The sequence below is a fragment of the Molossus molossus genome, unplaced genomic scaffold (genome assembly GCF_014108415.1).
Source record: "Molossus molossus isolate mMolMol1 unplaced genomic scaffold, mMolMol1.p scaffold_m16_p_1, whole genome shotgun sequence".
NCBI classification, from domain to species: Eukaryota; Metazoa; Chordata; class Mammalia; order Chiroptera; family Molossidae; genus Molossus; species Molossus molossus.
Genome location: NW_023425344.1, coordinates 226,033,533 through 226,056,247, shown reverse-complemented (window position 1 = coordinate 226,056,247; position 22,715 = coordinate 226,033,533). Strand labels below are relative to the sequence as shown.

Sequence of the window (22,715 nt, the reverse complement as noted above, 5' to 3'; positions counted from 1 at the left end):
TGTGTCCCTTTCACGTCGATGTTTCTCTCTCTCTCTCTTTCCCTCCCACTCTATCTGAACAAAAAATGGGAAAAAAAAGTCCTCGAGTGAGGATAAAAAATAAAATAAAATTTTTTCATGTATACTCATTAATGTATGTATCCTTTTAATTTTTAAACAAAAATTGAACCTAATATACTTTCTATTTTGTCCTTGTTTTTTTTTATTTTTCACTAAATGATACATCTTGTAGTGTGCTCTCCCTCTCGGAAGCATGCCAGTACCTTTCCCATTCACCTTGCCTTCCCCCCAGGTACATTACCTTTGCCTTTCCCTCTCCTAAGCGCCAAGGGCCCTTTTTTTGCTTCTGTACATTGTTTCCTAAGCCTTTGCAGCCCAGCTGGCTCACTTCTACTTACCTCTGTAACTTTCTAAATAAATGTTCTCTTATTATTTGAAAAAAAGAAAAAGGATACATCTTTTTATTTTTTTATTTTTTGGAGACCGAAGGAGAGGGAGAGAGAGATAGAAACATCGATAAGAGAGAACATCGAAGGGCCGCCTCCTGCATGCCCCCACTGGCGATTGGCCCCACAACCTGGGCATGTGCCCTGACTGGGAATCGAACCTGCAACTTCTTGATGCATGGGTCAACGCTCAACCTCTGAGCCATATGGGCCAGGCAAAAAAGGAAACATCTTGTAGAACTTTCATTATCAGTACACTGAGGTCAGCCTCATTATTTAAAGGTTGCCTAGTATTTTGTTGAATGGTTTTTCTATAATTTTAGCCTGTCAATGGGATATTTGAATTACTACAAACAAGAATGTATTGACTACCTTGTGAATCTATTGGGAAATGGAATCTTTTGCTTTTTTTTTTTTTTTTGCATTTATCTTCAGACAGAGCGAGAGGGAGAGAGGGAGGAAGAGAGAGAACAAAACATTGATGTGAGAGAGACACATTGACTGGCTGCCACGCACACGACCCCATCCGGGGCCAGAGACAAACTGCAGCCGAGGTACATGCCCTTAACAGGAACCCGGGTCTCTCGGGACCGTGGGCCGATGCTCTAACCACTGCCAGGGCGAATCTTTTGTATTTTTAATTTAAATTTAGATATTACCAAATTTCTGAATCTCATTTTTTAGCCTCTGCAGTACTTCCATGAATCTCCCTTGGGTCTTGCTTGGTCTTGGTTCATAATAGCTAAAAATTTAAAGAGCTCTTATTAAGTCAGAGGCCCTAAAATTGGGTCGATAGGGCTGTGTTCCTTCTAGAGGCTTGAGGGAAGAATTTGTTTTCTTGTCTTTTCTAGCTTCTTGAGGCCTCCTGCATTCTTTGGTTTGTGGTCCCATTACCCAGCTTCAAAGCCAACAGTATATATAGCACCTTCCAATCCCTCTCTCTGTCTATCTTCCTCTGTTGTCACATTGCGTTCTGTGTCTGTGGCACTCCTGCCTCCCTCTTACAAGAATCTTTCTGATTACACTGTATCTACCTGAATAAACCAGCATAATCTTCCCACCTCAAGGTCATTAATTCAGTCACATCTGCAAAGCCTCTTTGACACATAAAGTGACATATTTACATGTTCTAGGAATTAAGACGCAGACATCTTTGGGAGGGGGCAGTTTCAGCTTATCACACACTGGAATATGTTGTATGTCTTGATAAATTGGGACTGCTATAACAGAATACCATAGATTGGGTGGTTCATAAACAAAAGTCGCTCACAGTTCTAGAGGCTGGGGAAGTTCAAGATCATGGCACCAACAGATTCGGTGTCTGATGAGAGCCTGGTTCCTAGAGAGCCGTCTTCTCACTATCCTCACAAGGCAAAAGGGCGCTCTCTTGGGTTTCTTTCTTAAGGGATCCATATAATCCTATTCATGAGGGCTCTATTCTAATGACCCAGTCACCTCCAAAGACCCCACTGTTTAATATTAATCACATTGGGGGTTAGATTTCAGTATATGAATTTTGGATGGGATACAAATATTCCATCTATAGCATTGTATTTTATAGATGAGGACACTGAAGCACAGAGAGATGAAGTAACCTGCCAAGATAGAGTTACAGTAAGTGGCAGAGGATTTGAACACAAGTATCTGGCTATAAGATCTTGCTTTGTGACCCTCCTGCTATCTCTGACCAAGTCATTTGAATTTTCTAATTAAGCTTCATATGGTCAAGAACATCAGTTCACCAGTTTTTCATGGCTGCTGTGAGAATCAAATGAAACATAGCTCTATATAAATGTAACATTTGTCATTGAAGAACTCCTTCCTCATAGCAGTAAAGAGTCTATGAGTTAGGCCCCAACTTTTTTTTTCTTTTCTTGTCCCTAGGCATTTTTGGGTTTTGATCATTTTTAGTTTAGTACATAAGGATTATTTTCACAGTTTGTATGTTGGTAATGTTATGTGTGGTTTCCTCAAATTCTGTGGCCTAGAGTCTCCTAAGATTTGTTGCTAGTGATTCAGGTATTCAGTTTTTTTTTTTGAAAATCTAAAAGGACAAATAGTTCCCTTTTAGAGGTGGACATTTTTATCGTTACCTTGTCATTTGAGTGTGTACTAGAAGGATAAATTTGAGGAGAGACCGACTTTTGGTTTCAGAAGCAGAAACTCATCTTTGGTCTGCTAGCCAAAGCCATTCAACAATTCATCACGTGTACTGACCATATTTTATGTGCTGGGTACTTTCTAGATTCCAGGGATACGTGTTTAATAAGACTTGGTTCATGCCATCATAGAACCTAACATTTAAGTGGGGAAAGCACAGTTCATACGTGTAAAACACATAAAAAGGAGGTTTAAATGTAGTAAGTATTATTTTTATTGATTGAATTGAGAGAGAGAGAGGAAGAGGGAGAGACAAGGAAATATTGATTAGTTGTTCCACTTAGTTATGCATTTATTGGTCGATTCTTTTTTATTTTATTTTTTTATTCCTCACCCGAGGATATTTTTCTACCCAATATCAGACAGAATGGGATGAAGGGGGAGAGAGAGAGAAACATTGATATGACAGAGCCACATTGACTGGTTGCCTCCTACACGACCCGACCAGGGCCAGGGCTGAACCACAACTGAGCTATGTGCCCTTGACTGGAATTGAACCCGCCACTCATTGGTCCCCAGGCTGACGCTCTAACCGCTGAGCCAAACCAGCCAGGGCAATTGGTTGATCTTATATGTACCCTGACCAGGGATTGAACCAACAACCTTGGCATATTGGAATGACCAACTGAGTAGCTCTAACCAACTAAGCTACCCAGCCAGAGCCTGTAGTAAGTATTATTAAGAAAGAGTGAATTGGAATTCACTCTTGCAGGATGATTGGGGAAAGTTTTCTTGTAGAGGTTACTTGTAAACAAAGACCTGATGGTTAATACTGTCTGGGCAAATAGACCTCTGCAGGGAAATGGGAACAAAAAGAAGGTGGGATAGCATGTTTGAATGCTGGTGTGGCTGGAGTGAGTTGTAGAGAATTCTGAGGAAAGAGGTGCAGAGGTAAGCAGGTGCCAGAGCACGTGGGGCCTTGTAGAATTAGTGTGGATTATAAGAGTAATGGGAAGCACCAGTCAGCTTTATGCTAGAAAGTCACATGATCTGATAGAACTTTTTTTTTTAATCCTCAGCCAAGGATATTTTTTCCATTTATTTTCAGATAGAGTGGGGGGTGGGGAGAGAAATAGAGAAGTAGAAACATCCATGTGAGTGAGATATATCGACTGGCTGCCTCCCGCACGACTCCGACCAGGGCTGGGGAGCGAACCACAACCGAAGTATGTGCCCTTGACCGGAATCGAACCCAAGACTCTTCGGGCAGACACTCCAACCGCTGAGCAAAACCAGCCAAGGGATCTGATAGAACTTTTTAAGAGATGGCTCTCGACAGGAGTGTGTAGACTATATTGTGGTGATTGTAGAGGGGGCAAGAATGAAAGCAGTGAAACCACCTGGGAGGCTGTTGCAGAATGTGAGGTGAGAGGTGACTTAGATTTGGTGTTATTGATATGATGAGATGGAAAAACATTTATGAATGTGGGACAAAGTTTGGATGTAAAACAGGAATCCCGATACATTGGGTGGAGGAGTGAGGGAATGAGAGAACTCAATGGTGACTCCTGGGCATTTGGTTTGTACAAATAACACCTGCTTAATACCCCAGATTTTATTGAATTGATAAAACCAAAAGTCTTTGCCAGACTGGTGTGGCTCAGTGGTTGAGTGTTGACCCATGCACCAAAAGGTTGTGGGTTTGATTCCTGGTCAGGGCACATGCCTGAGTTGTGGGCCGATCCCCACTGGGGGGCATACAGGAGGCAGCCAGTCGATGTTCTCTCTCATCAGTGTTTCTTTCTCTCTCTCCCTCTCCCTTTCTCTCTCTGTAAAATCAATAAAGAAAAAAACTAAAAGTCTTTAAGAACTCAGTTTGCACAATAAAGAGAGCTAAATTAGCCTCATTTGGTATTATTCTAACACAGTGATTCTCTGCGACCTTGCTTCCTTAGGGGGCATCTGGCAGCGATGTTTGGAGACATCTTTGCTTCACAGATTGGAGGTAGAGAGGGATGTGCTACTGGCCAGTAGGTAGAGACCAGGGTGCTGCTAAGTATTTTACAATGCATAGGGCAGCCCCCCCCCCCCCCCAAAAATGGATTATCTGGTACAAGATGTCAGTAATGCTGAGATTGAGAAACTGATCTAACAGATGAAGGTTTGGTTGAATAGGAGACTTGCATTCTAGTGAAGTGGAAAATATATCAGGAACAAAACATTTAATCAATACACCTGTTTTTTTTCCTCCCTCTTTTGGTTCTGTTCACTCCTCAGAAGTAATCTAGGTGAAATCAATATTTTATTTTGGCTTTTTTTTTTTTTTTATCCTCACTCAAAGATATTTTTCCATTCTTTGTACAGATAGAGTGGGAGGGAGAGAGAGGAAGGGAGGGAGAGAGAGAGAAACATCAACGTGAAGGGACTCATCGAGTGGCTGCCACCCGCACGACCAACCAGGGCTGGGGACAAACTGCAACCGAAGTACGTGCCCCTAGCGGGAACCGAACCCGGGTCTCTCCGGACCGCAGGCCGACGCTCTAACCGCTGAGCCAAACCGGCCAGGGCTATTTTGGCATATTTTGTAACCTCTCTAGTGAAATGATTAGACTTTATGCATTGTGTTCATTGATTTTCTTTTTAGGCCTCAGTGGAACTGTACTAGGAAAACCAAAGGACTTAGGGATCCATTATTTACAGCCCATAATAAGGAGATGATCCATACTGTAAAGTCATCTGTAATCTCTTAAAGTTAGAGACAACACCCTTAGCAAATAACTCAAAGGTTAGAATAATTAAGTTCTAATAATTAGTGTTTTAGGGGAGGAAGAGGATAGTATTTTCTTATTAGGTCTTGTGAGGAATTCAGACATCTTAGACTGTTTATTAGTAAGAGAGAAAAAAATGATTCAAAATTAAAAAGCCATTTTTTTCTTCATTTGTGTTAATCCTCATATGAGAATATTTTTCCATTGGTTTTTTTCTTTTTAGATAAGAATAGAAGGGCGAGAAGAGGGAGGGAGGGAGGGGGAGAGAGAGAGAGAGAGACAGGACAGACAGACATGGATTGATTGCCTCCTGAACTTGCAATCCAGGTACGTGCCCTTGACCAGAATTGAACCAGTGACCCTTCATTCCGGGAGGGGTGTGTGTGTGTGTGGGGGGGGTGGTGCTCTAACCACTGAGCAACCAGCCAAGGCACTCTCTTCATTCTTATGTACACATATATTTAAACTCCATGCAAGTTTTTCTTTTTTTCATAATCACCCCATTCTCCTCTTTGTCTCTTTTTTTTCCTTTTCTTTCTTGATTGTAGAGAGAGAGGAAAGGAAAGACAGAGACAGAGATAGAAACACCGATGAGAGAGAACATCGATTGGCCTCCCCCTGCATGCCCCTCACTGGGGATCGGGCCCACATCCTGGGCATGTGCCCTGACTGGGAATCAAACTGGAGACCTCTTGGTGCATGGGTCAATGCTCAACCAGTGAGCCACACCGGCTGGGCTCTTTGTCTCTTTTCTATAAACTTCCTATAACTGTCCTCTTTCCAACAGAATAGAGCAGCAGACTGACAAGAAATTTTACCTCCTTCCTCTTCATGCTGACTGACCCCCTCCTCCCCGACTGGGACCTTAGAAGAGCCAGGGAGTTTTTCAGGCCAGACTCCTGCAGCTAAGTCCCCTCATGCCGAGCATGCAAGGTGCTAAGGAAGCCAGTGAGTCAAAGTGGTCAATAAGAAGCTAAAAGGTGTCCACTGGGGCAAGCCCTCCTCTACTCAGAAATTGACAGCCTTGGGCTCTCTCTGAAATGGGAGGCCAAGTGAGGCTTCTCTGCTCTTCCCTCAAGTCTGTGGTGGGCCTCCTCCCACTGAGACCGTCCCTTTAAGAAGACCCATCACGTTGCTTGGCTGCTTCACTTGTTTACAGTCCCAGAATAGTGTGGCTCAAAATACTGGGACTTGGCTTTTTTTTTTTTCTGGCTAAAAGAGACATTTTAATGGGATCCAGGAATGGAAAATAGCAGAGGATGTTTTCGGACTGTATGGGAATCCTGAACCATAAACTGGCTGTGCTGGTGCTCCTGTCTTAGACTCATCTGCTGGCGATCCTGGTACTGAGTGCCTTGCTGGGGCTTGCTGTTTCCAGGCCTCCTGTTTCAGACAGGCTGGCAGAAACCCTTTCAGTTAATTCTGGTCAATAGGTCATGAGCTAGGGGGATCATAATCTTCTAAATTGTGGGACTTCTTCATTTTTCTCTTCAAATGGCCGAATTCTTATGATGTAAGGACTAATTTTGGTGCTGTGGCTGTTAGCCCTTTGGTAAGTTCTGGTCAGAGCATGAATATTTACTATTGGTTCTTAGGTGCCATATTTTAAAAAGTGACAAAAAACCATAGATCTGCTTAGGAGCTGTCTGTCAAAATAATAAGCACTAATTGGAGAAGTAGCAGAGGCTTCCTCTGCTACTGCCCCTTTTACTTCAAAGAATCCAAGTAAAAGCCCCTTTTGTTGAATGATAATAGTGGAGGGGGAGGGCATTGTATGGGATTACTGGGAAATGCAGGGTTGAGGATGACTCAGACAGGCAGAAAAATGAAAGAGCCCTTATTGTGTGCTTTCATTTTCTGCTCTGCATCTTCTGAGCTTTCTCAGCCCTGGGCTGTTATAGCAGGCTCCTGGCATTTAACCTGGGAAGCTATTTTGTTTAGTACAGGGCTGTTTAAAATTTGACCCATATAAGCCATCAAAATCACTGTGAGTCAGCTTTTCAGGGAACCTATTTTTAACTATTTCAAGTTATCTCCAGTTTGTGTGATTCTATTTTTTTCTGGTCTGTCAGTTCCTTAAAATGATTTTTCTGATACTGGGCAAACATTTGGCTTTTTGAGTCAGGGGTATTATAACAGGAAGATTTCTTATTCAGTTGACCTTATATGTTTTTCCCTGTGGATGCGTCTCCTGGCTGTACTGCCTTTGAGTTTATCTTGGAAATTGTGTAGCACGGAAAGGCTTCTGACGGCTGGCTCTCCATTTCTGGGGAGTCTTGCTTGCTTGGGAGGAGCTCCCATGGGATCATTTCTACCGGGGGTTAGAACTGCTAAATGTATTGAGCACATTTGTTTGGTGATGGGAAATCAGAGGAAGCTAATGGATGAGACCCTGAAGAAGGGAAAGAAAACGAGTGTAGAAAGTTCTAGGCAAGAAGAATTGGAAAGACCTGTGGGAAGGGACACAGAGGGACTTCTGGAGGCAGGAAAGGGTGGATGCTTCCCTGGAGGATGTTTTGTACATTTTGCCTCTCTTTCCAGTGACTTCTGGCCAGCAATTAAGAGACTCAGTTTAAACTGTTTGTGTGGTTGGTTGTCTTGGTAGTGGCTGGAGTTCTTGGGCAGAAGAGTGTGTATACCAGCCATATGTAAGCACTTGACATCTGGCTTGACTTCACTGGAGGATGATTCTACTTTCTAGTTGAAAAAAAAAATTCTGGACATTGTTCCCCCTTCCTGATTTCCTTCTGCTTGTGATTGGTTTATTGCTGCCTTTCCCAGGGAATTTGAGTCTAGGTGGTGGAATACTTGAAAAGGACTGATAGAGCCTGGTTCTGGCATGTAGTCACAGACACCCCAGGTTCAGGTTAAGAGAACAATTCAGCAATCATAGAGTAGTCTAGAAATTTCTCTACTTTTCAGCTCATTTGCTTCTGCCTGTGAGTATGTCATCATGACTAAACAGTTTTCCATTATCTCTCATAACCTTTCTCAAAGAGCTCAATTCAGTTTACATGTATCATTCAACAACAGTTATAAACATTTACTGAGTGTCAATTATGTGCCTTATTAGTTTGAGTAATCTCTCTGAGAAATCTGCCACTTTCAGGGGAGTGGGAAGTTTCTGTCTAGAACTAAACATAAAAGATTTTAGGCATATGCACTGTTTTGGATTGTTCATGACATTCCTTTTCCTTTTTATTTCCACAGAAAATTGAGTTTGCTACTTTTTTGTTTGTTTGTTTGTTTTGTTAATTCTCATCCCAGGATATTTTTTCCATTGATTTTTAGAGAGAGTGGAAGGGCTGGAGGGGGAGAGAGAGAGACAGAGAGAGAGAGAGAGAGAGAAATATCAGTGTGAGAGAGATACATCAATTGGTTGCCTCCCACAGGTGCCCTAACCAGGGCTGGGGATTGAACCTGTAACCCAGGTATGTGCCCTTGAGTGGTAATCAAACCTATTACCCTTCAGTGAGTGGACCACTGAGCCACACTGGCCAGGGAAAAGGATTGACCTAGAAAGATTTTGGCATTAAATGGCAGCCATCCTTGACCACCATATTTACAAGAGCACTCCCATTCCACCTTGTAGTCCAAGGTCCTTGACCACCATTTTTTTTTTAATCCTCATCTGAGGACATTTTTCCATTTTTTGTTCAGATAGAGTGGGAGGGAGAGAGTAAGAGAGGGAGAGAGAGTAAGAGAGAGAGAGAGAGAGAAACATCGACATGAAAGGGACACATCGAGTGGCTGCCTCCCGCACGACCCAACCAGGGCCGGGGATAAACTGCAACCGAGGTACGTGCCCTTAGTGGGAACCGAACCAGGGTCTCTCTGGACCGCAGGCCGATGCTCCAACCGCTGAGCCAAACCAGCCAGGGCTTGACCTTCATTTTTACAAGAGCAACCCCTGTCCCACCTTGTAGTCCTAGGTCCTTGACCACCATAATTTACAAGACCAACCCCTGTCCCCACCTTGTAGTCTTAGTCTCGTCTCCTGATTTTTCTTCACACCGCCTGTCACCATTTGACATGACATAAAAAAAGTACATTATATAACATGTACTTTTAAAAATCAACTCTTTTGTGGTATAATTTACAGATAATGCAATATACACATTGTAAGTGTACAGTTCTATGAGTTTTGACAAATGTATGTACACACGTGTAACCACCACCACCACAGTCAAAATGGAGAACATTTCTGTCCCCCCAAAAGGTTCCCTTGTGCCTCTAGGAAGTCATTCCTCAGCAATCTGTGATCTGTTCTTTATAACTATAGATTTGACTTTCCTGGAGTTTCATGTAAATAGAATCATGCAGTACTATTTTGTGACTGGCTTCTTTTTGTTTTTGAGGGCATTCATGTTGTTGCATGTCATTCATATTGTTCATTTCTTGTTATTGCTGAGTAGTATTTCATGTATGGATATACCAAATTTTTTCGTCCATTCACTTGTTGATGGACATTTTGTATACCATATATTTAAATTATTTGGCAACTGTCTTCTCTCCATTAGAATGTAAGCTCCATGAGGGCAGTGCTTTTATAAAAATTTTTGTATTGAGGTGTAATTCACATAACCATTTTATTTATTTATTTATTTTTAAAATTGATTTTTAGAGAGAGAGGAAAGGAGGGAGAGAGAGAGAGAAACATCGATGTGATAAAGAAACACCGACCAGTCCTGGCTGGTTTGACTCAGCGGTTAGAACGTCAGCCTGCGATCCAGAGAGACCCGGGTTCGGTTCCCGCTGAGGGCACGTACCTCGGTTGCAGTTTATCCCCGGCCCTGGTTGGGTCGTGTGGGAGGCAGCCACTCGATGTGTCCCTTTTATGTCTATGTTTCTCTCCCTCTCTTTCTCTCTCTCCCTCCCACTCTATCTGAACAAAAAATGGAAAAAAATGTTCTCGGGTGAGGATAAAAAAAAAGAAACACTGATCAGCTGCCTCTTGCACATCCCCACTGGGGATCGAGCCCACAACCTGGGCATGTACCCTGATTGGGAGTTGAACTGGCAACCTTTTGGTGCACAGGAAGATGCCCAATGTTACCATTTTAAAGTAACAATTCAGTGGTATTTAGTCATAGTGTTGTGCAACCACCACCTCTGTCTAGTTTAAAACATATCACCCCACAGGAGAACCCTGTACCTGTTAAGCAGACCTTCCCAGAGAGCATTGATTATTTTGGTCTTTTTGTATATGTCTTTTATTATTTTCTAATTATAAAATAGCATAGACTGAGCATGTTAAAATAAAGAACTACAGATAAGTAATGTTATTTTTACAATTAGAGAAAACCACTAGTATTGCAATCATTTTTTTTAAAATCCTTACCAGAGGATATTTTTCTGTTTATCTTCAGATAGAGTGGGAAGGAGAGAAAGAGAGAGACAGAGACAGAGAAACATTGACTTGAGAGGGATACATTGACAGGTTGCCTCCCATATGACCCTGACTAGGGCTGGGACAAGCCACAACTGAGGTATGTGCCCTTGGCCGAAATCGAACCCGTGACTCATTGGTCCTTGGGCCAACAATCCTACCTCTGAGCCAAATCAGCCAGGGCTATTACAATCATTTTTAATGTTGCATTTACTTTTTTAAAAAACAGCTTTATTGAAATATAATTCACATACCATACAATTCACCCACTTAAAGTGTACAATTCAATGGCTTTTAGTATACTCACAGATATGTACAACCATCACTACAGCTAATTCTAGAACGTTTCATTGGGCAGTGAGTTTTTTGTCTTCTGTTCGTCAGCATCCAGATAGTGTTTGGCACATAGTACGTACTCAAATATTTGTTGAATGAATGAAATGCACTAATGAGAATAAATCAATATAATCATTAACTCAGCAAACATTTAATGAGTGCCTACTATATGCTGACAACAGAGGTAGATACAAAATGGCAGTAAGACACTGAGTTTGTCCTTGACAAGAGGATAGTCTAGTGGTCATGGAAGACAAATACATAGAAATAAAATGGATGATGTCAGAGCAGTATCAAGAAAATATTATGGCAATTCAGAGGAAGGTGATATTGCTGGAGGGATTACTATTGTTAGTTGGCTTTAAAATAGTTATATGGCCCTGTCCAGTTTGTCTCAGCGGTTTGATTCCTGGTGAAGGGCTTGTACCTCAGTTACAGGTTTGATCTCTGACCCTGGTCGGGTCATGCAGGAGGCAACCAATCACTGTGTCTCTCTCACATTGATGTTTCTCTCCCCCTCCCTCCCACTCTATCTGAAAATCAATGGAAAAATATTCTCGAGTGAGGATTAACATAATTAAATAAAATAAAGTCGTTATATGCTAGATTGTTACTTAACCAGGGCTCTATTATCTCACTCCATATTGAATAGAAACCAGACCCTTCTCAGTCTCTGACCCAGACACCTAAGTTCTCTCATAAGGCTGTGTCATCTATTAAGATCTGCAGCATAAACTGTGAGAAGAACACTTTAGTGAGTCTCTGGTGTAGTAATAATTGGGATCATGTTGCATCATTCTTTGGAAGACTGAATGTTTCTTTATGCATAATATATGTATTATGCAATCTTTTAACAGCTTTTTTTTTTCTAAATTGAAGATCCATTCTTTGAGGGAGGGAGTAGTAAATACCGAGTATTTTCTTTGTCCCATTATCCCAAATTCTTGAAGGAGGCATTTATTGGAAACCTTCCCTTAGGAGGGTTTTTACTTTGGATAATGGAATGGAATTCTGTAGTGGCTGCGATGACTGTGCCCTATAGGCAAACCAGGACAACTGCAGCAATAATGTCATTCAACACTTCTCTAGCATTTATTACATGCTCCACTGTGCTAAGTGCTTGGTGTGCATCATCTCATTTAATCGTCACATCAAACTGAGGTTCAGATAAATTAAGCTTATTCTAAAGTCAGTGAGTGGTACAGGCTGATTGGGTGAGCACTTAATGGTACTGCACTGTTCCCTTCCACAGAGACTATTGCATCTACATTTCTGTGCTGTGTTTATAAATTTATTTTAACAAATATGTATTGATTTCCTCTTATGTGTCAGGCCCTGTGCTAGGGCTGCAGTGGTGAGCGATACAGACCAGATCCCTTCTTAGCATGGAGTACATTCTAGTTGGAAAGCTCAGAACCAGGATAATGTTAACAAATGGTAGGTTGAGAATGAAGACATTGAGCAAGAGAAGGGTTGAGTAAATTACCTCTGGTGTGATTCCTGTAGAGGTGGACTTCAACCTAGCTGTCTTGTCTTCTGTCTAGCCTGGTGCTTTTACTGCTAAGTCTCAGAGCCTTCACCAGACTTATGTCTGTTTTTATAGTTGGCCAAATACAGGTTTGTTGTGCCACTTAAAAAGGGAGCTGCATCTCCCATCTGTAAGCTACTTGGAAGAGTCCTTTGGGGATGATGTGGATCTTGAGGGTGACTCATATTTCCAGTCTGTCCTCAGAATTCAGCTTTGGAAAGCTTTTCATTCAGATGTAAATGGAGAGATGAACTCAGTGAATTGGTTAAGGTCAAAGAGATTGATCATGAAGCTGAAAATTACTCTTTATTTTTATTTTATTTTTCTAATTATCTTCAGATAGAGTAGGAGGGTGGGAGAGAGAGGGAGAAACATTGACATGAGAGGGACACATCGACAGGTTGCCTCCCGCATGACCCTGACCAGGGTTGGGGACGAACCACAACTGAGGTGCATGCCCTTGACTGGAATTGAACCTGCGACCCATTGGTCCGTGGGCCAATGCTCTAACGACTGAGCAAAACCAGCCAGGGCAAAAATGACTCTTTTTAAAGAATTCATTATAAGGATCATCTCTACATAGAAACATTCTCTCTTCTGCTATAAAGTAGGAGAGGAGGGGCAGGCAGTGTCTGTGAGGCCATGTGTCAGAAGCATCATGGGTAGTTCTAAGACATGGGAGAATTCCTGACCTCTCAAGTAATGGAACACTTTGAGGACGCTGGAGTGGAAGAAAATGATCTTTGCCCTTACTGAATGTGCTCAGAGTATTTGTGAAGCCACTCATGACTCCAGTAGTCTCAAGAAAACATTTGATTGAGAAACAATTGTGTTTTTATATGAAGCTATTGATTCATACATGGATAAACACAAAGATACATACTTCTTTTAGGATATGAAGCTATTGATTCATACATGGATAAACACAAAGATACATACTTCTTTTAGGATAGAATGAAGGGAATTTTACTGAACTCGCTGAGTTGGAGAAACAGGTTTACTAGAACTTCCTGGCAGTGGGGTTTGCTATTGGAATGGAACCTCCTTATCACTTGAGCTTTAAAATTAGAGTGGCCATTGATCTGGTTGACATTGTTTTTTTTTTTTTAATTCCTCACCTGAGGATATCTTTCTACTTATTATCAGATAGAGTGGGAGGGAAGGAGAGAGAGAGAGACAGAGTGAGAAACATTGATGTGATAGAGCCACATCGACTGGTGGCCTCCTGCATGATCCGACCAGGGCTGGGGACGAACTGGAACCGAGGTACATGATCGAACCCTTGACTCATTGGTCCGCGGGCTGACAGTCTAACCACTGAGTGTCAAAACCGGCCAGGCTTTGACATTGTTTAAGTAAAATTCTGTTTGAAAATTAGGCCAAAGACTTACATCATTGCCTAGAGTTTTTTTTCAACATGATGAAAATGGGTTAGGATTTTTCAAGGAAAAGTTCCCTCACCTTCCATTTTCCTTTCTCTCCCCTGGAAGGAGGAAATCGTAACCCAAGTTCTATACCTGTGTTGGTCTAACATCATCAGGTTAGTGCCAGACACTAGGTGAAGCTCAATACATGTATGTTAGTTAAATGAAATAATTAAGTTATAGTTTCCTTTTGGGATAGTAGTCCCAATTCTGATAAGAGTGAGAATCTGGTTGGTTTCTTTGGGTTTGGTCTCTTCCACTGAACTCAGCCAAAAATGGAATGAAATCAAAGTAAACCAGAGACCAACGCAGAAAAGTAGTTAAGAGGAACTTAAGTTTGGCAATAACTATTGACTTAGACTAGTTTTAGAATCTCAGTGGAGAGGTATAAAATAATCTTTGTTGGTTCATTGGTGGAATTTATTATAAACATCAGTTTATGATTGAGAGCACCGAGTGTCCTTAGCTCTTTCCATTGCTTTGGGTTAGGAGCTGATTTTTGCCTTTGGCCACAGGGAACACTTTTTAAAAAATTTAGCCCATGCCCTGGGCGTTTTGGCTCAGCGGTTAGAGCAGCGGCCTGCGGTCCAGAGAGACCCGGGTTCGGTTCCCGCTAAGGGCATGTACCTCGGTTGCAGTTTGTCCCCGGTCCTGGTTGGGTCGTGTGGGTGGCAGCCACTCAATGTGTCCCTTTCACGTTGATGTTTCTCTCTCTTTCTCTTCCTCTCTCTCCCTCCCACTCTATCTGAACAAAAAAACGAAAAAATCTCCTCGGGTGAGGATAAAAAAAAATAAAAAAAAATTAGCCCAGCTGGTGTGGCTCAGTGGTTGAGCATCGACCCCTGCACCAAGAGGTCGCCTGTTCAATTCCCGGTCAGGGCACATGCCCAGGTTGTGGGCCCGATCCCCAGTGGGGGGCATGCAGGAGGTGGCCAGTCTGTGTTCTCTCTCATTGATGTTTCTCCATTTCCTTTCCTCTCTCTAAAGTCAGTAAAGAAAAAAAAATTAAAAACTAAAATTTTAAAGGACTGTATGATTGTAGTTGGTACAAATGAGATCCTCTTTGTCCAGAGAGGCCAGAACTGAAAGGACTTCAGTGCTGAGCTACTTTTCTTGGGATTGTTTCCTGTTGTCTTTGTTGTTTAATTTTTGGAGCCTCTGTGTTCTGTTGAACTTTCCTCCTTCCAGTTCCTTCCCCATGTCTATCTCTTTTTTTTTCCTTTATTGATTTTTAGAGAGAGAAGAAGGGAGAGGGAGAGAGAGAAACATCAATTGGCTGCCTCCTGCATGCCCCCCACTGGGGATTTGGCCCACAACCTGGGCATGTGCCTTGACTGGGGATCGAACCAGCGACCTCTTGGTGCATGGGTCAATGCTTAACCACTGAGACACACTGGCCGGGCGCCCATCTCTCTCTCTTTTTTTTTTTTTTTAATTTATTTTTGTCTTTATTGTTGTAAGTATTAGAGATGTTCTTCCCTTTTTCCCCCATTGATCCCCTCCTTCCTGCTCCTACCTCCTTTCCCCATCTCTTGCTTTTCCCTTTCCAGGCTGCCTCAGAACAAAGCCTGTGTGGTTTTTCTTCCTGGATGATTCTCTGAGGGCTAAGAAGGAATTTATTGAGGGAGACTGTCATCATTCTGTTTCCTGCTTGGATCAGATGTTGACTGCTGGACATTTTCACTACCATAAACTGCTCTGAATTATCTAAATTGGAGCAATGGAGATCATTGAGTACTGTTATTTTTCACTTTAGAAACTCTACTTAAAACTCTAGAAAGTGAAAAACTTTGTGGGTGAGATAGAGTGGTGTACTATTTGGTTTCTTAAAGACTTGTATGCTATTAGTGGCCACTTTCCTAAGAGTCAACTATAACCCAGCCGGTGTGGGTCAGTGGTTGAGCGTCAACCCATGCACCAAGAGGTCGCCGGTTTGATTCCTGGTCAGGGCACATGCCCAGGTTGTGGGCCCGATCCTCACTGGGGGGCATGTGGGAGGCGGCCTATTGATGCTCTCTCTTATCGCTGTTTCTATCTCTCTCTCCCTCTCCCTTCTCTCTCTAAAATTTATTTATTTTTTAATTTTTTTTTTTTATCCTCACCTGAGGACATTTTTCCATTTTTTGTTCAGATAGAGTAGGAGGGAGAGAGAAAGAGAGAACGAGAAACATCGATGTGAAAGGGACACATCGAGTGGCTGCCACCCGCACGACCCAACCAGGGCCGGGGACAAACTGCAACCTAGGTACGTGCCCTTAGCAGAAACCGAACCCAGGTCCCTGTGGACCGCAGGCCGACACTCTAACCACTGAGCCAAACCGGCCAGGGCTCTCTCTAAAATTTAATAAAGAAAAAAAAAATGAGTCAACTATAAAACCAGTATTAATAATATGTTGTTTTATTAGAGAGAGAGGAAAGAAGTTACCAGAAGCAAGCAGCAAGATCTTTCATTTTTAGGTAGAATCAGTTTAGATCTCACCATTGCTGACTTAGCACCTGAATGAGCAACTTCTGAGCACCATGCAGGTCCAAGCCCAGCTGCTACTGCAAGTGCTTGTGGATGTTTTCCCAGCTCTGGTTCTAACATAATAATGACTAATATCTATTGAATGCTTATTGTGTGTCAAGCATTGTGCTATGCAAAGTAGGATCATTGATTACAAACAGGAAGAACAGTGGAGCAGGAGCCCTGTTCCCTTCTGCCCCCTTCCTTTCCTCATCAAAGAGAATCTTCTTACCTTTCCTCCCCTGACTGAAAACCAGTCTTGCAACCACCTAGGCCTAGGCCGTTCTCTCCTTCTGGCTCACTTAAAAATGAATTGAGTAGTAAAACTGGGGGCAAAAGATTGTGAAAAGTACAAGACAGAAAAATGAAGCATGTTTTCAGTTTGCAAGGTGTTTTCTCATTGATCTATCTATTTGATTAGCAACCACTACCCAGTCAAGGGAGGCAAAGATGGTTATATCCCCACTTTACACATGAAAAAAAAATGCAATCACTGCATGTTAAGTGATTAGCCAGGGCTGTCAGTAGAAAAACCAGCCTATGGCACTGGGCCAGTGTGGCTCAGGTGGTTGGAGCATCATCCTGTGCACCAGAAAGTCTCAGTTTTGATTCCTGATCAGGACATATACCTCGGTTGCAGGTACAATCTCAGTCAGTCAGTATCATATAGGAGGCAACTGATCCATGTATCTCTCTCTCTCACATTAATGTTTCTCTCTCTCTCCCCCTCCTTCCTTCCTTTCCTCCCTCTCTCCTTCCCTCTTTTCCTCCCTCCTTCCCTCTCTCTCTAAAGTCAATTTAAAAAAAGGAAAGAAAAAAAGCCTAGAGCTTTGAGCTTCTCCCAGAATTCTTTGCACTAGACTCAGATGCATATGTCAGACACATGAACAGGTGTGTTTAATACCTTAGGATACCAAGTGCCAAAATGATATCTCAGATGCTTATAGAGAGTGTTTTATTTTCACCCAAAATGAATCATTTATTTATATATATTATTACATCATTTAGTGGGCAACTTAATTGATATGAGTAACGAGACATTTAATTCTGTACCTGAAGGCTCCCATGTGCCCCTTTTCCCAAGTGCCTGCTCATACACATACTGGATAACAGTTGTTTTGGGGGCTAACAGATTCATAACAGAGTAGTTTTCCAAGGGAGGAAATCCTACTCATCTACAACCCCTGGGAATACTAAGGAGACTGAGAAGGTAGATGGCTCTTGTGGCGGGCCACTCTGACCTTACCTGACTCCTTGCTGTTAGAGGTTTATGGAGCTTTTGTTTCTCTTGCTGGCCCACTTAGCGGCTTGGAACCAGGCTGGCTGAGTGACACTGGTCCAAAGTGGGCTGTTCCATGTAACTTCTTGTTCCTCTCAGTTGCCTGGTAAAGCAGTGAGCCCGTTACCAAGTTGATCGAATCTTGCTGTGTGTTAAGTCCTATGGAAGATATAGGGTGGAGAAAAGTGATTAAAATACCAACCAGGGCCCGGGCCGGTTTGGCTCAGCGGTTAGAGCGTTGGCCTGCGGTCTGGAGAGACCCGGGTTCAGTTCCCGCTAAGGGCACGTACCTCGGTTGCAGTTTGTCCCCGGCCCTGGTTGGGTCGTGTGGGTGGCGACCACTCGATGTATCCCTTTCACATCGATGTTTCTCTCTCTCTCTCTCTCTCTCTCTCTCTTTCCCCCTCCCCTCCCACTCTATCTGAACAAAATATCAAAAAATGTCCTCGGGTGAGGATAAATAAATAAATAAATAAATAAAATACCAAGCAGGGTGCCTGGCATTCATTTATTCAGTAGCTGGTTATTGAACTCCTCCTCTGTGCCATGTTGTGATCCAAGTGCTAGAGATGTAAAGAGAAAATAGACAGGGTTCTGCCTCCATGTATATAGTGAAAGGGCAGTGTCACTGCAGTCGGCATTTAGAAAATTATTAGTATCGTCATTAACATTAAGGTTCCTATCTTTGTAACAATAGTGATGTTATTAATAGAATAATGAGTGGTTTACCATCTTAAGGTTATGGGAAATGAAGGCTTATATTACCACATCCAGTGGTCTGTTTACATTTCTCTAACTGCTTTTTTTCAAACCAGCATACTTTTGAGTATCAGGAAGGAGTTTTTTTCTCATAACTGGAGGATACTTGCTGTAAAGGTTCATTACTCTAGCCGGAGTAAAATACCACATAATTGGATTAGGATCTTTGTTTCTGGGGTTCTGTGTTCTGAGAGTAGGGGCCCTGAGCATCTTTTTAGAGCTCCAGTCTGGTATTTCTATCTTTCTTTTTTTTATTTTTTTTTCTTTATTGATTTTTAAGGAGAGGAAGAGACAGATAGAAACATCAGTGAGCGAGAACATCCATTGGCTGCCTCCTGTATGCCCCCCACTGGGGATTGGGCCCACAACCTGGGCATGTGCCCTGACTGGGAATCAAACCGGCGACCTCTTGGTGCATGGGTCGACGCTCAACCACTGAGCCACACCGGCCAGACTTTGTTGAGTTCTTTATATTAGCGTAGACGCTAGTTCTTTATCAAATATATGATTTACATATATTTTCTGCCATTATTTGGGTTTTTTTTTCACTGTCTTGATGATATCCTTTGCAGAATGAAAGTTTTCAATTTTGATAAAGTCTGTTTTAACTATCTTTTTGTTGTTGTCATATCTAAAAAAACCATTGGCTAATCCAAGGTTATAAAGATTTGTTCCTATGTCATCTTCTGAGAATTTTATAATTTTAGCTCTTTCATGACCACTAAGTTCCTGTTAGCTATTTGCTAAGAGTAAGGGCTGGATGGAGGCTGTTACACTGGGGCTTTTCTATACCACCTTGACAAACCAGTCAAGGACCTTGACTCTGAGAAACATTTGTTCTTCTTGCACATGTTTCTAGCTATTTTGCTGTTTCTTTATTTCATTGTCTTTTTTTTTAAGGTAACAAATGAAGAGGACTTCATTAGGAAACTGGACTGCAAACCTGATCAGCATCTGAAAGTTGTTTCCATTTTTGGAAATACTGGTGATGGGAAGTCTCATACCCTCAATCACACTTTCTTTTATGGACGTGAAGTCTTCAAAACTTCTCCTGCCCAGGAGTCCTGCACTGTGGGAGTGTGGGCAGCGTATGACCCTGTCCACAAAGTAGCAGTGATAGACACAGAAGGCCTCTTGGGGGCTACAGTCAATATAAGCCAGAGAACACGGCTGCTGCTTAAGGTTCTGGCCATCTCAGACCTCGTCATCTATCGAACTCATGCAGACCGGCTGCATAATGACCTCTTCAAGTTCCTTGGAGACGCCTCAGAAGCTTATCTGAAGCACTTCACCAAGGAGCTCAAGGCTACCACTGCCCGCTGTGGCCTGGATGTGCCCTTGTCCACCCTGGGTCCTGCTGTTATCATTTTCCATGAGACTGTGCACACTCAACTATTGGGCTCTGGTGAGTGGGCAGGGTACTGTGTCACAGATTGACCTTTCTTGGTACAAGGAGGCAGCCATTGGGCTCTAATAGAAACTTGGTGGTGGTGTATTGCCCAGAAAAATTTTTGCCTGGCCAGGACATAAGGAAGTGTTTCCAGAAGGATGGAATGAATGAACCGTGTGAAAATCTGCTTATGGTCAGAATGAGGATTAAGAATTGTTGAATGGCCCTGGCCAGTTTGGCTCAGCGGTTAGAGCATCGACCTGCGGTCCAGAGAGATCTGGGTTCAGTTCCTGCTAAGGGCACGTACCTCAGTTGCAGCTTGTCTCTGGCCCTGGTTGGGTTGTGCGGGTGGCAGCCACTCGATGTTTCTCTCTCTCTCTCTCTCTCTCTCTCTCTGTCTTCCTCTCTCACCCTCCCACTCTATCTGAACAAAAAATGGAAAAATGTCTTCAGATGAGGATAAAAAAAAGAAATTGTTGAATGGGTACTGGCTTGTGTGACTCAGTGGTTAGAGTGTCAGCCCACACACCGAAGGGTTACGGGTTCAATTTCTGGTCAAGGGCATGTATTTGGGTTGCAGGTTTGATCCCCGGCCCTGGTCGGAGCGTGTGCAGAGGCAACTAATCAATGTGTCTCTCACATCTCTCTCTCTCTCTGTCTCTCTCTCTCTCTCTCCCTCCCTCCCTCCCTCCTCCCCTTTCCCTCTTCTACTCTCTCTAAAAATCAATGAAAAAAATATCTTTCAGTAAGGATTAACAATAAAAGAAAAAAGAATTGTTGAATATCTTTGGCAAAATAGAGGTCCTTGGTTATATGCATAAAACCTGTTTCCCAGAGATGGTGGGCATGAAAGCCTAATCAGAGTGGGCTCGAGAGAATAGGAGAAGGAAGGTAGTGAGTATATTCAACTCTTTCAAAGAGTTCTGTAAAGGGAAGCATACAGAGGAAATGATAGCTGGAGGCTAATGTGGGAATTCAAGGAATTTTCCCTTTTTAAAATTTAAGGTGTGAGGTAGTGCAGATATTTGTGTACTGATGAGAATAATTCACTGGAAAGTAGATGTAAGAGACAGCAGGAACGTTGGAGTGATGCACAGTGGGAGAGTTGGTTGTAGGAGCATGGACAGCTCATCTGTAACAGGAGAGAAGGTAGAGTATATGGACACAGTTGCAAGTAAATAAATAGGGTGTGTGTGTGTGTGTAAGTCAGTTGTCTTACTGTTTCTCTCTCTCTCTCTTTTTTTTTTTTGGTACATGCCCTTAGCGGGAACCAAACCCAGGACTCTCTGGTCCGCAGGCCAACGCTCCAACTGCTGAGCCAAACCGGCCAGGGCTGTTTCTCTTTTCTGAGAGAAACAGGAAGAGATCATCACCTGAGTGGGAGGATAAGGGAGCAGGTGCAACAACAGTAACTGAGTGCAGGTGGGAATAGTAGTGTTGGCCCCGAAAGCAGTTACACCATTCACCTGTTCAAAGTTTATTAAGTGCACAATGTCATACACTGAGCAGTGGAGCACCAAGCTGAAAAGAAACACAATTTCCATCCTTGAATAAATCACAAGTCTAGTTGGGGAGACCATGAGTGTTCTGTTTTGTAATAGATGTGGGTACTGGAGCTGTGGGAGTGTGGAAGAGGGACATTTGACACCTTCTAATGGGATCCAGGAAAGAGGAGGTGACATTTGAACTCTAGAGACTTAGCTAGATAGGAGAGGGGAGGAGGGATGCTTTAGAAACAGCAAATCCCTGTGATTTGAAAGAGTGAGCTGTATCCAGGGAACTGCGGGTAGTTCTGGAGCTTCCTGACTTCTGTTCTAGCCCCCTTCAGTGCATCCTCCACACAGCACCCAGAGTGATCTTTTATTAATTCTCACCCAAGGATATTTTTCTATTGATTTTTTTTTTTTTTTTTTTAGATAGAGTGGAATGGAGGGGGGAAGAGAGAGAGAGAAAGAGAAATATCAGTGTGAGAGACACATCAATTGGTTGCCTCCTGTATGACCCCAACTGGGGCAGGGATCAAATCTGAAACCCAGGCATGTGCCCTTGACTGGGAATCAAACCAGAGACCCTTCAGTCTGTGGGCTGATCCTTTAACTGCTGAGTCAACCCAGCCAGGGCTCCACAGTGACCTTTTTAAAAGCTTAGTTTATAATTTAGATCATGTCATACTCCTGCGTATAGCCTATCAATGGCTTTTCACTACATCAAAATAAAATCCCAATTCATAATTATAGTGTCCTCACTCTAACTCCTACCTGTGTCTCTGAATTTCTCTAGTTATCCTTCATTCCCTCCCCTCACCCACTAAATGCACTCCCCTCTCTCTTTTTTATTTATTTTTTTGTTAATCCTCACCCGAGCATATTTTTTTCATTGATTTTTAGAGAGAGTGGAAGGCAGCAGAGGAGGGAGAGGGGGAGAGAGAGGAAAGCATTGATGTGAGAGAGACACTGCCTCCCTCATGCACCCTGACCAGCAACCCAGGTATGTGCCCTGGACTGGGAATGCAACCTGAGACTCTTCAGTGCACAGGCCAACACTCTAACCACTGAGCAACACCGGCCAGGGCAGTGCCCTCCCCTCTTCATGCATGTGTGTGTGCGTGCTCACATATGACATTGTGTATACTCCCTCCACTAGCTACATGAGCCTTTTCTCTATTCATACCTTTGCATATGCTACTCTTCCCCCAGCTAGCCATACTTTTTTCAGATTCAACTCAACTCTCATCCACTTGCAGCCTTTCCTGACTGTCCCCTATAAAGTTGTTCTTCTTGCATTCTAGTG

The 22,715-nt window shown here is 42.8% G+C and overlaps 1 protein-coding gene across 5 annotated transcripts in view; it reads left to right on the top strand.

Moving 5' to 3' along the window:
• ZFYVE1 (zinc finger FYVE-type containing 1) overlaps positions 1 to 22,715 on the top strand; it is a 73,257-nt gene that overhangs the window by 7,051 nt on the left and 43,491 nt on the right. For 3 of the 5 annotated variants that reach the window (XM_036260874.1, XM_036260885.1, XM_036260892.1), the window contains exon 3: positions 19,436 to 19,940. In XM_036260874.1, the coding sequence (XP_036116767.1) occupies positions 19,436 to 19,940 (505 nt within the window). Of the gene's footprint in view, positions 1 to 6,843; positions 6,867 to 12,401; positions 12,477 to 19,435; positions 19,941 to 22,715 lie in introns of those variants that run through there. The other 2 variants (XM_036260912.1, XM_036260902.1) reach the window with 2 other exon arrangements.